A 12,500-nucleotide genomic window follows, 5' to 3' on the forward strand; every position below is an offset into this window, starting at 1 on the left:
TAATCTGAGAATTCAGTGATAAATGTTGAAGTAGACACAGGATGTTTAACAGAATATGGAGGCCTATAGACTATAACAACCCGCACACGAGTAGTAGCCGCAGGATTGACCAACCATTCCGACACCTCGAATGACCCTTTTCCTGCAACCGAAACTTTTCCAACGTTGATGGATTCTTTGAAAATCAATGCAGTCCCACCTCCTCTGCGATCACTGCGGGGACAATGAAGGAGTTTGTATCCCTGTGGTGTTATTTCACTAAGAATAGCTGTATCATTGTCTGTAAGCCAGGTTTCAGAAACAGCAAATAGATCAGCTTTGCTATCGCATACCAAATCCACAAACGGCGCTGACTTATTTCTAAAAGATCGAGCATTGAGAACGCAAAGCAACAATTGTTGCGTATCGTTCTTGATATTTTCCAATACTTGTTGATGCTTGGCCGCGATAATGTTGACCAAGTTACGCTGACACGGCGGTGCACGATTGCCAGCAGCATAAGCAAAGTCGCCGTTTGTCGAGTGTCGATTTCCGATTACAGTTTGAATAACAGAGGGGCCAGGATTGAAACTTACATCACCAGATTTGATCAGTCGAATCAGCTGAAAACTGGAAGTTGAATTGTGATGATAGTTCACTCTGGCGCCGAGGTAACTCATTCCACGAAGTCGACAACCAAGATGGCGGCCTAATCTCTGAGTGGAGTTTACATGTACATTGCTTGTTATCACTTCCAACGAAGACACTGAGCTGCCAAAACGAATCGTTGTACAAGAGAAATAATATAGGCTCTTTCCAGATAAATATTTCTCAGGGTAAAGACCAAATAAAAACAATAAAAATGATAAAACTACGGAGCCAAGAAGAACACGTCCGAGTGCTATGCTGACCGCTGACCCCGAATGATTTGGTGGCTTTAGCTATGTGATTCAAGCAAAGTTCACGAGGTACAATTAAAATTGTCGACGGTTCAAACGTGAGCGACTTACCTTGCTTTCCATTCCCTTAACAATGACAGTTCTGACAGTTGACTTTAAAATGGCTTTCTTAAGGGCGCGCGTACAGAATAAAAACAAACAATAACATTGCCGTTTTAATAGTCCATTTTACAGTTGTGTGCTTGGTTGCCAAGCCTTTGAATGGGAGTGAGGCTAGGGGTGACCTTGTTATGATACAAACCTTGCTGCCTTTCAAATGTAAATCACTTTGTTATCATGCTAAGTTGATACAGGTCTCTATCACAGCAAGGTCACCTTCAGCCTCACTCTGAATCAAAGGCTTGGCAACTAAGTACACAACTGTAAAATGACCTATTGGCATATAGTATTTCGTGCACTGGACTGGACTGGACTGGACTAGTAAAACGAGGACTAGTAAAGCGCGGACTAGTAAAACGTGGACTAGTAAAACGCAGACTAGTAAAACGCGGACAAGTAAAACGCGGACTAGTAAAACGCGGACTAGTAAAACACGGACTAGTGAAACGCGGACTAGTGGAACGCGGACTAGTGAAACGCGGACTAGTAAAACACGGACTAGTAAAACGCGGACTAGTAAAACGCGGAATAGTAAAACGCGGACTAGTAAAATGCGGACTAGTAAAACGAGGACTAGTAAAACGCGGACTAGTAAAACGCGGACTTTACAACGACAACAATAACAAAAAAACAATTTCATACAAAGGCGATCACAAGACTTAATGCCGAGCCAATTTAGTGAGTGACAATCCCTGTTTGACCTTTAAGCTACACATGGGTTTGACATGCACCAGATACAAACGAATTTATAAGTTTAGGCTAAGAAAGAATTTTATTCAGCACCAGTTCAAAATCCAAAAATACACTTTCGTCGTAAATTTCACGGCAGAAACGCAGGAATTCGATGAATAAAAGTCGTATTAAATCTCCTTGTGTGTAGGTAGAAAGAGTCTCATTGACTTCAGCTTTCCGGTGGAAGAATAACCGATTTACACACGCCATTACATAAAACAAACAAGCAGACTGACAACTCCAAAACACATATTCGCATCCACTTACAATTTGACTTTCCGTGACATTTTAAAACGGAACAGATGTAAATCTTCGATGCTTAATGGTCGTTGGAAATGAAAATACTTTCCGTAAGATCTCTGTTTCTCTCTTTACGAGAAAATCGTCGCATGATCATTTAACTCGTGTGTGTTTGTCACACCACTACTGCTATTTAGCGTATGCTTCTTTACTCTTCAATTGACAGGTGTCACATCGTGACAGTTACTCATCAAAAAAATTTTTCAAAATGTGCTCGGAAGCCTTTAATTACCTTTACAAATAAAAATGTTTCGTCGAAAGCTTTCTCTTTAATTTGAAGAACCCGAATGATTTAGGGCTACAATTACGAGTTTAATTACGGGAAAATCCTCCTTGAACTTAACAATTTGATAGCAAGTGAGTTATAAAGAAAACAAACTTTATTCAAATTAAAGAGAAAGCTTTCGCCGAAACATTTTTATTTGTCAAGGTAGTTAACTCCGGGAACATTCGAAATGGAATGGTTACCAAGCCCAGAGTTGTTTCGTCGTTCGATCGACAAAGTGAATAATGCCTCCCCAAAAAAGGCTAGAGTAGATCCAGTTGCCACTGAGGTAAATTTGAGTTGGACAGATGCCAAGCCATCTACGTCGTCGGCGATTAAGTGTGGCTGACGTTAAACTTCCTTACAATAATAATTTGCGTTTCCTCAGAAATACTGCGGTGCACATGATAAAATTTATCGCCTGAACCTGCATCAAGATTAGGCAACCGGAGACCGCCAGCAATGTTAGCACCAGATCCTCTTCTTTGGTTTCACCGCAAACCGCAAACTCAAAAGATTGCAGGCGGGATTAATATCCGGATTCGAGAAAAAAAGCGGTTACACGACAAAACTTTCAGGATTCAAAAGTTATCGTATTCAAAGTTCCCACTTTAAATTCCGGATTCAAAATCTCCGGAGACACGACCAAACCGGGGAGTTTTTATTTCAGATTAGTCCACTTTCGTGTAAACAGCAAAATCAATCCGGTACTAAAACGTTTCGGATTCATCACGAATCCGGAACAATTTCCTCTAGTGTAAACCTAGTCTGAAAGGTCACAGTGGTTTTGAAAACATTTTAAATCAACTTGTAAACCAAACTTTGTAACAATTTGACGATAGTTCTTATCCTTACGTAGATGCGAAACAATTTCACTTAGCCTCGTTTTCAACTCGCAATTGCACGCTAAATACCTCGCCTCCTTAACCAATCAGAATGCAAGATTGTATTCAATGATGCGATTCTAAGGTGAATTGTTATCAAAACTGACAGTAAATGTTACAAAAGTCCCCACATCAAAATGCCAGTCACGTTCTTATGAAAGAATTGTTAATAAAAGCATGAGGAGACTTAGATACTGAGTTGATTCACAAAAATCCACACGAAAATCAAATGGATGAAACTTATATTTAAGCAACAGATAAGATTATCATCTTAAAAGTTAAATTCATTCAGTTGGCATACTGTCCCCTGATTTTGATTAAAAGATTTTTGTGAGGATAAGAGGATTTATTAAAATTTCAATCAATACTGATAGTAATTATGTTATTATATTACAATAATATCCACACAAAAAGGCAATTTTACATTCTTATTAAACGGTGGAGAATAGCATAAAGACACACTGATTTGTTTCACAAAATTTCACATCAAGAGGAAAAAAAGATGAAACTTTTAATGAAGAAAAGAGTCATCTTGGGAGTTGTTTCAGTCTATTTGTACATCAAGTAGTCAAGCAGATTCATTGCTAAAGGATCGTGCCTAACTTTCATATAAATCCATATCAATTATATAAATCATTTAAATCTTAATCAATATTGACAAACTGATAACTGTCAATACTTCTATCTTCAGGAAGAGGATGAAGCCACACACATGAATTTCTAATTAATGGTGAATAAAATCATTGAGACACTTATCTATAATAACAATAATAATCATAATGATATATGTTAATTGAAGCTCCCCCAAACGGGCTTTTCAGCCACAATGTAGACTAACTAAGTGCTTGAAAATCCCCACTGGCAGGAGGCAGACCAGTGAGCTATTTAGAGAGTGCAGCCGAGGAGTTGAGCTAGGGGCAACCGATAACAAATCCAGTGAGTGGCAGGGTGGAGGACTTGAACCCAGGACACTGGATTGCAAGTCCAGCACCCTAACCACTCGGCCACGCTGCCTCCTCATTTGTTAACAAACTTCCACAGGAAAAGAAAGAAAATGCTGTAATTCTTTGTTAAAAAAACATTAATTTTCTAATTGAACTTAATTCACACTAATTTAAAATAGTCATACTTTTAAATGAATTGTTACCCTTCACTCATTCAGAAACATCCATTTGCCGTAATGGATTATTATAATTTCAATTATTACTAAAAGTAGTTGTATATTTGAAATCAGGACTGAGAATTCTTGTCAGCAATGAACAGGAAATTTCTATTTATTACAAAAGGTAAACTGTCTTAGCCAATCACATTTCAAAAATTTCTCACCCTGAGGCATCTGATAAAACCTGTTACACATTAATTATGTGAAGGTAATAAAAATAGAGTGTTGACATACCTGAGCATTGTTCCACTAATGATATTACTATCAGAAAAATGGTTTGTGGCTGAAGCATCCCTTCAGGAAAACAAAGTGACCTTTTCAATAATATCAATGAAAGCCGTAATCTTATTTGTTTATCACTTGTGTAAACTTCAAGTTAATAGTTTTTAGTTCGTCAAAAAATTAAGTGAAAAAAAACCAGATCAATGTAGGACACTTACTGAAAGATGGAGGCGTCAACTAAATTTTTTTTCTGGTAAGGTGATGATAATTCAAAAGCACATTTGTTGGCTTCACTTATTTTCCTGCAAAGTGGTTATCACATCAAAATACATCATGAGGAGGTTCATAAAAACACATGGGATTCATATCCACCTTATCACATGCTCAAGTTTGATTGCGTAAAACATTGACCATTGCCCTTTATGATCTGTTGGCTCTCTCATTGTTATTGTAATTAGCTTAAATTTAAAATGGCACATTACAAAGCTTAGCTGACTATAATTGTTTGCTGCCTAAACTAAGTACATACAAAAGCATTGCCAAAAAAATGTAAAATGTTCATTTGTCTACTTCAAGCTTTCGGTGACATTGTAAATTGGTATTTGTCCCATGCATTGTGATATCATTCATTTTTACTCGATTTAGAACGACCTTACTGTTCGTCCAATGGTGGTCTTCAATGTTTCCATACTCCAACTCATCCTTCAAAATGTCACCAATCTTTCGAGATAGAGTGGCAGCCGCCAATTCCAGCCCTAGGATGCTGACTGTCTTCTTTGGCTTTACGCGAGCCTTACCCATAACAAAAGAAACGTATTGACCTTTGAATTCTTCTCCCACCTTACGAGCATATCGTTTGGAAATTATTTCAAACATAGAGCTGCAGTGGTCTGTGTAATATCTGGCATCGGACACCAGACGCTTCCCAAGACTATTCAGGTGCTTCTCTGCTTGCGCATAGTTGTTTGGGAGCGGAATGTTCTGATGTTTAAATGGGAGAGGCATCTCGTAATGCCTGTCTTCTACATAGACAACACCATTTTCCTCTCCGACGAAGGGCTAACGCTCGAAACGTCAGCTTTTGTAATCGTTACGTAATCGTTACGGTGGCCAATTTACCATTTCAACTTTGTTGATATATCCAAATTATTTCGTTACTCCCACCGATGCAGCCCCAAACAGTTTCTTTCGAAACTATCAGCCTTTAACCATTTTCCGTTGTTTGGTAGAGCTTGATATCATCCCGTGACAATGCTGTCCCTTTTTCTTTCTTAGAGAGGTCTAATTCAAACATTCGCTGGACTGCCTGTGGTGTAATCTGTTCCTTAACTATTCTTGGCGGAACCACATATTCACGGGGTGATGGGGAGCCTTCTTGTTGATCAACATGTATTCTGTTGCACGCAATGCTTTGAGAAGAGAAGATAGGGCAATTTATGTACCATCGAAGGAACGAGTATACTGCGTATGGATCTGACTCCTCAACGTAAACAATTTCTTTAGGTCGTAAGGCACTTGGACGATTTAATACAATTAGAATTAGACGCCCCACTTCGATGTCTTCCGTGTAGGGGGTATTTCGGGACTAACTTTTTTTAAATGAGACATCTTACTAATCACGTCGGCCGTAGTATTTCGTTGGGGTCTACTGGAATGGTAGGGCGTGTGAATGTTCTGGGTAAGTCTAACATAACATCTTCCTAGCTAGCTACCACTAATCCTTCGATAGCCTTTATTCTCACGCTACTTGTTCCGTGGATCGTTGTAAGAATTAGGTCAGTGTTACTCCCTTCAACACCGAGTAACTTTTCTGATTTCTCATTGACGAATGTTCCGCCACTGGCACTGTCCAGCACGGCGTAAACTTTTATCCTCTTGGCTGGGTTCTCCTATTGAACTAACCAGACAGGCAATATCCCCTTGTTCATTGGTACGTCTCCAGGTTCGATCATGTTGCAGGTGGCAGTGTGACTTGTACTAACTCAAGGTTTGTCTCCAGATTGATTCTTGTCACTCGTGTCGTTCGATCTCTTCATTCAATCGTTGCGTGGTGCTAACTGCAAGTTTTACATTTCAGCCTTTCCTTGCAGTGCTTTGCAATGCGCTGATCATTAAAACAACCAAAGTATACCTTCTTCTCCAAAACACAGTTTCGCCAGTCACTCAAAGATTTCTTCAAAAAGTGTTCGCACTCATTCAGATTGTTGCATAAATACCACGTTTCTGTCCGTTGGTATCCACTTTCTCGATGTACGTTTGTGACTTGGCTTGTTCCTCTTCCTCTCTTAAATGGCCTTTTTCTGAACTTAACGTGAGTGGGCTTGTCTCGCTCTTCGCGATTTTACTTGCCAACACTTTCTTCCGAGAAAACAGGATCTATGGCAAGTTCGGCTTGTTCTCGCACAAATTGTGAAAACTCCTCAAAGTCAGCGATTCTTCCTTTGACACTCATGGTCTCACTGTTGTTTTCGGTCCATTTACTTCTCAAATGTCGAGGTAACTTTTCCAACTGTTGTCTTAGTACGTGAGCAGTGTTTAAATCACCCAGATGTGATCTGCCTTTCATCGTGGACTTTACTTGATCAAGGGTGATAGAGAAATCTTGGAGAGCTGAGCCATTGTTCGGTGTGATTGGTGTCCAGGAAGATAGCTTCTTGATATGGGCGTTAGCTATCTTCAATGGATCGCCGAATTTTCTCTTTAACAGCCCCTTAGCTTCTTCTTAGCATCCTTCTGATTTAGACAGCTGTGAATAAATTTTTTAACTTTATCCGAGATGTACTGGCCAAGAAAATACAAACTTTCACAGGAGTCGTCAGCCTTTGCTTCGATCAATGTTTCAAACGCTGTCATGAATGAGGGAAATTCCATGACGCGCCATAAAACATAGGTGGCTCGCTTGATGGTAAAAGACTTCGCTTGCTGGGTATCTATAGTTTGAGACAATTCCGTTTGCTTTTTTGGAATGTCAAAAATAACCTGAAACGTAGTGTCCTTGAGTTGGTTATGAGTTGGATGACAAGTACGTTGAGTAGCCTTAAAAGCCATATAAATACTGTGGTGTTTGTGTAATCCCCATCGGTTGATCTCCAGCGGAATATATGACCGCAGGCTGGATTTGATATGATCTGTACCTAAAGGTTGTCCGTGGGGGTGTGTAATATTTCCCATAGTTGCAATGCCTCTAGAGGTTTCAAGGAAGAACGCTTCATCTGCTGATGTACATGCCATAATCGGGGTCTTGTACAGGGGTCCTTTCTGTTTTACTGTATATGTCGCGAGGGGATTTGCTTGAGGGGGACCTTGTGGCCTTGATACATGCATGTGAGTAGAGCTTACATGGAGTGACATTGGAGCAGATACTGAACTTGAGAAGCTAACTGGTGATATAACACGAAATAATTCCGTATCCATTGAAGACGAACGTGAGCGCGACACTTCGAAACTGAACTCTTCAAAACAAACCGAAGATTTCCTGTTGACTTTTTCCATATCCGTAATCAACCTTGACAACCATAAATCCGTCGTAAACCCGCCGAAAAATTGAGTGAACCACAGTTATCCGTGCAGGTTAAACCATAATTCGTAGAAAAACTTCCGTGAGGCCGAGTTGAAACTATTTCCGCGAACAGTGACAAACCGTGTAAAATGAAACCTTCACGAAGGCTTTGAGAAAACTCACCCTAAACGTTACAATCCTTAACGTAACTTTAAGACCGCAAAAAACTGAACGATATATAGAGAGAAGTAAAGAGAGGTTTTGATTCGGTAGCCTCGTGGCACTGTTCGAAGAGGCCGCTATCGCGCATGCACGAAAACTTAAAAGTCCCGTACAGCAACCCAGGCGACGGCCGTGCGTCGATCAGCCGCAACAGGCATTGCAGACCATCAAGTTTATGGTTTAAATCTTCATTTGAAAGTTCACGGTATTAGAGGCCTTTTTTCATACTGCTCGATAAGCAGAGAAATAAACAAAGAGAAAATGTTTCCACTTATTTCTTGATGGAGTGATTGTTCACTCAGTTGTTACTTGATATCTATTTTCAGCAGTGCAATGGCTGGGTATTGAATATGTATAAATATAAAAACTGTATGAGGAGCAATTTATTGAATATGTATAAATATGTTGAAGCAGGTGAGTTTGTTCCATGATGACTGTATGAGGAGCAATTTATCCTTGATAAAAGGAAAGGTCTTCAAGATTCTTTGATTTTTATTGCTGCTGAGCAACTACAGTGTATTTAATTTTATAATTTTGGAGGGTCTATCTAGTTGAATGTCTTTAGAAATAAAAAATGGCGACCAACTTTTTGGGATTGGCTACCTTTTTAGAATATTTAGGAGCAAAGTGGCATTTAAAAAACGCTAATTTTCCGCCCTACACCGATTTTCTAAATTTTTTTTGGAATATAACACTTGTCTACTTCTAATGTTATGAAGATATCTATCACATGTTACCAGTTCGAAAATACGTCATATATATTGAAGAAATCTTGCTTTTTTTTGACCAAATTCATCCCTCGCTGTCACCTCGCGAAGTGAACTCCGCCATGTTCCTTTCCATTCTTCTTTTGACCAAACGGAACGGCCCAGTATTCATTGAAAAACGTAACGGTTAACCACATAGCGTCTACACGTGGAAAGCCTACCCGTAGACCCCATTAGGGGCCTTTGCGGCCCGCATACCCCCAGCATGGGGGGAAGGTAACAAAGTTACAAGCTATTTCTTATTTTTTACCTCCTATCCAAAACATTTAGCAAGAACCCTCTACTGTATGTTTATAGTTACGTCGAATAGTCCTCCATGAAAGGTGAACAATTTTTTTTAAAAGATGACAGCCAGAAACGATAATTTTCTTCCGGATATTGCTCGTATTCGTTACGTCGAATAGTCCTCCATGAAAGCTGATCAATTTTTTTAAAAAGATGACCGCCAAAAGCGATAATTTTCTTCCGGATATTGCTCATAACATGACACTCTTTCAAAGCCATGCACATTCCGTTTGCCGTAAAATTTTGCTGTTAAGAACATTTGATGCAAACATCACCAAAATGTGCGATATATGATTTTTGAGCTTACGTTTTAAAAACCACAGTACTATAGCCAACGAGGTGCATAGTGTCAGTTCCAGAATCGGTGTACTTTTGGAGAAATTCAGATAAGCCCTCTTCCTATCTCACCCTAACATAGAAAATGACCGAAACTGTACCGAGATAAAATAATTGATTGGTGTGTTCACATTAACTCTCCGGGAAAATTGATTGCATCAAAGTAGAGACAAATAATGTCACCATGTATGGTAGGAGTACAAATTTGATACAGAGATGAACATTTCATACTTTCTTGGCGAAGTTTTTTAATTGAAAATGAGTCCCCCCGGCCGCGAACAAGCAGCCGTTATTACCACGGAAACAAGAATGCAGCAACCTTTAAAAAGGGCATTTTTGTGCATATCCTCTGGATGCCTAACTGTGTGCAGAATTTGAAGAGGGGGTTGAAAATGTTCAATTTCTCAAGATGTTTGAATCTTACAGACACTAGCTCTTAAGGTTTTTAGAAGTTTTTAGAACTTCCTTAAATGATTGCCAGCCATTAAGTCGCCAAATGTCTCATCCTATTCCTTACTCTAAAGACAGGTGGTGAGGTCAACTTTACCTCCCGTAATATTGTGCAAAGTGCGTTTTCCGTCGTTGGTTCATCTTGAGCTGTTTTTGTCCTGTTCTTCTCTTTTCAACTTTTCATTTAGGTGATAAATTTTGGATTTTAAGATGCGAAATACCTCTTTCAATAAGGTCGGCTTGGAGCAAAGTAGCATAATTCTAAATTTAGATCTCATAAACAAAACATCTTTACGTTTTATTACCTTCATGCCTGTTTACTCTGGAGCAGCAAGCAGAATACTAGGTATCATTCATCCTGGTAATGAAAAAACGAACACGTTATTTCAGATGCAGACGAGCAATCCACATGGAGTTTTTTTCATATGGTTAAAATTTGCAAAGTTCCTAGCCCCATGCCACATGGGCGAGGTACTACTATTTGTGTTTAAATTAACAAACCGGGTGGAGGGCCTCGCTCTTCTTTTCAAATCCGCTACATCTCAAATGGCCAAAACATGATCCTGATCGTGCGCCAACTTCTCTCTCTATAGTAGGTCATTTTGTGTTCCTGAAAAGTGGTACGTAATGGGACCTCGGTCGATTTGACGCAAAAGACCTGAACTTTGTTTCAATTACAACTGTTCATAAAAGAATGAATTCATTCTATGCCACCTTTCCAGTGAAGATTCTGGCTCAAACAATCGTTTTAAACTCACTGGTAGACATAACGCTTTTGAAATCTTAGCCTAAAACTTTTTGCTTTCCATTTACCAATATTATAAAAAGGAAGTAAAAAGACCAAGCCTCTTTAAATTGTCATCATTGATGTGGGAAAGACGTTCTTAAAGCTGAGTTTTTCTTTTAATGATAAAAATTCAAAGAACATTTTACTTCCAGTTCTTTCTTTACAATAGGTCATTTTACGACTATAACATAAAATGGAAGCTCGGTCATACTTTATTCCGGAGAACTGAAAATACTTTCTTAACACAGCTCTGCACTAAAGAATAAACTCATTCTTAGTCGCGTTTATTGTGAAGATAATGGCTGTCTCAGGCAACTGTGTCTTAAAATAGGTGGTATACACCACGCGTTTAAACCTCTCAGGTTTGAACTCATCGTTTTTCATCTAGTAACATGGTGAACTCGCTAGTGTGAAGACCAAAACTTTCTAAACATTATCACTGTGAAACGGGAAAGCGTCCTTAAAGTTTGTAATTTGTTTTTTTTTTTGTATTTAAAAAAAATTAAAATTCAAAGTAAAATTTTACTAGCGAAAGCAGGCTGCATCAATACTCGCACCGTGCATTTATAATAATAAAAAAATAATATGAAAGTGTGCATTTACCTTTCAAAGTTGAGTTTCCTCTTCAACGATGGAGTAATTTTCTCCCGAACTTAAGGCTTGAGAAGCGCACAGGAAGCTTAAAGTACAAGCATTATTTTTGCATACGGTCAAAACAAATACGTATAAAGAGTTGGAAAACCAATTATCGCGGCTTTTGAAACAAAAGAGCAAAGGTTTTCAAGCATATCAAGTTTCGCTTTTAATTAAAATAAGCACAGACCAGCTGAAACCAGATGAGCACAGAATTGACTTTATCCGCGGGAAGAGTCCATTTATCATCAATCATTTTTAAACTTTGTCCGAACCTTTAAGTCTGTTTTAACTTATTAGAGCAGAGCTCACAAAGCCAGCGTAGCCTCATACTCATACAATTTAACAATCGGTTCATGCTTTAGCGTGCTCTACCGAGTTATGGAGCAGGAGGGAAGTTTGGAGAGCACGAAAGAAGGGTAAGAGGTGCCCGAGGCGATAGCCGAGGGCAACTCTAGCTTCTTGAGTGCTCTCCAAACTTCCCAAGTGCTCCATAACTCGATAGTGCATAGCTAAAAGCATGAAACAATTGTTTTAGAACATAGCCGGTGGAATTTTGCATCAAATCTGACACGAAAAATGGACAACAATATAAGAATTGATATTTCGCGGTAAGCGAAATATTAAACAAAATAGGAAATAGTTTTTATTTCAAGTTTTCTGTTTAAGGCTCGAGCTTTATTTTACTACAGTTTAAATACTTGATTCTTTGTTTTTAAAAAAGAAATCAATTCAAGAATGGAACTTTTATTTAACAATTAATCCTGATTAAATATAAAATTCTCCTAACGACAGAGAAGAAACTCTACGGTTTAATTGGTTATTGTACAACACGCCACATTTTCTGTTTCTCTGAGAAAACAAACACTTCGCGCAAGAGAAGAGTTAACAGAAGTCAAAAATTCTTCAAAAAGTATAT

General features: G+C 38.8%; 1 protein-coding gene and 1 long non-coding RNA gene across 2 annotated transcripts in view; both read right to left on the reverse strand.

The window, feature by feature from the left end:
- The window catches only part of LOC148720227 (uncharacterized), a 1,812-nt gene extending 1,153 nt beyond the window's left edge, over positions 1-659 (reverse strand). Inside the window, exon 1 of the mRNA XM_088737589.1 lies at positions 1-659. This exon is cut by the window's left edge and continues 1,153 nt beyond it. Within this exon, the coding sequence (XP_088593715.1) occupies positions 1-659 (659 nt within the window).
- A 3,815-nt stretch (positions 660-4,474) lies between these two features.
- Positions 4,475-11,668, reverse strand: LOC148720228 (uncharacterized). The gene is made up of 4 exons (XR_015993528.1): positions 11,552-11,668; positions 10,467-10,519; positions 4,821-4,904; positions 4,475-4,674 (listed from the first exon to the last, which is right to left on the reverse strand). It is a non-coding gene; the product is annotated as an uncharacterized LOC148720228 (long non-coding RNA).
- Between the last annotated feature and the right edge of the window lie 832 nt (positions 11,669-12,500).

Source organism: Stylophora pistillata, chromosome 11 (genome assembly GCF_964205215.1).
Source record: "Stylophora pistillata chromosome 11, jaStyPist1.2, whole genome shotgun sequence".
Lineage (NCBI taxonomy): Eukaryota > Metazoa > Cnidaria > Anthozoa > Scleractinia > Pocilloporidae > Stylophora > Stylophora pistillata.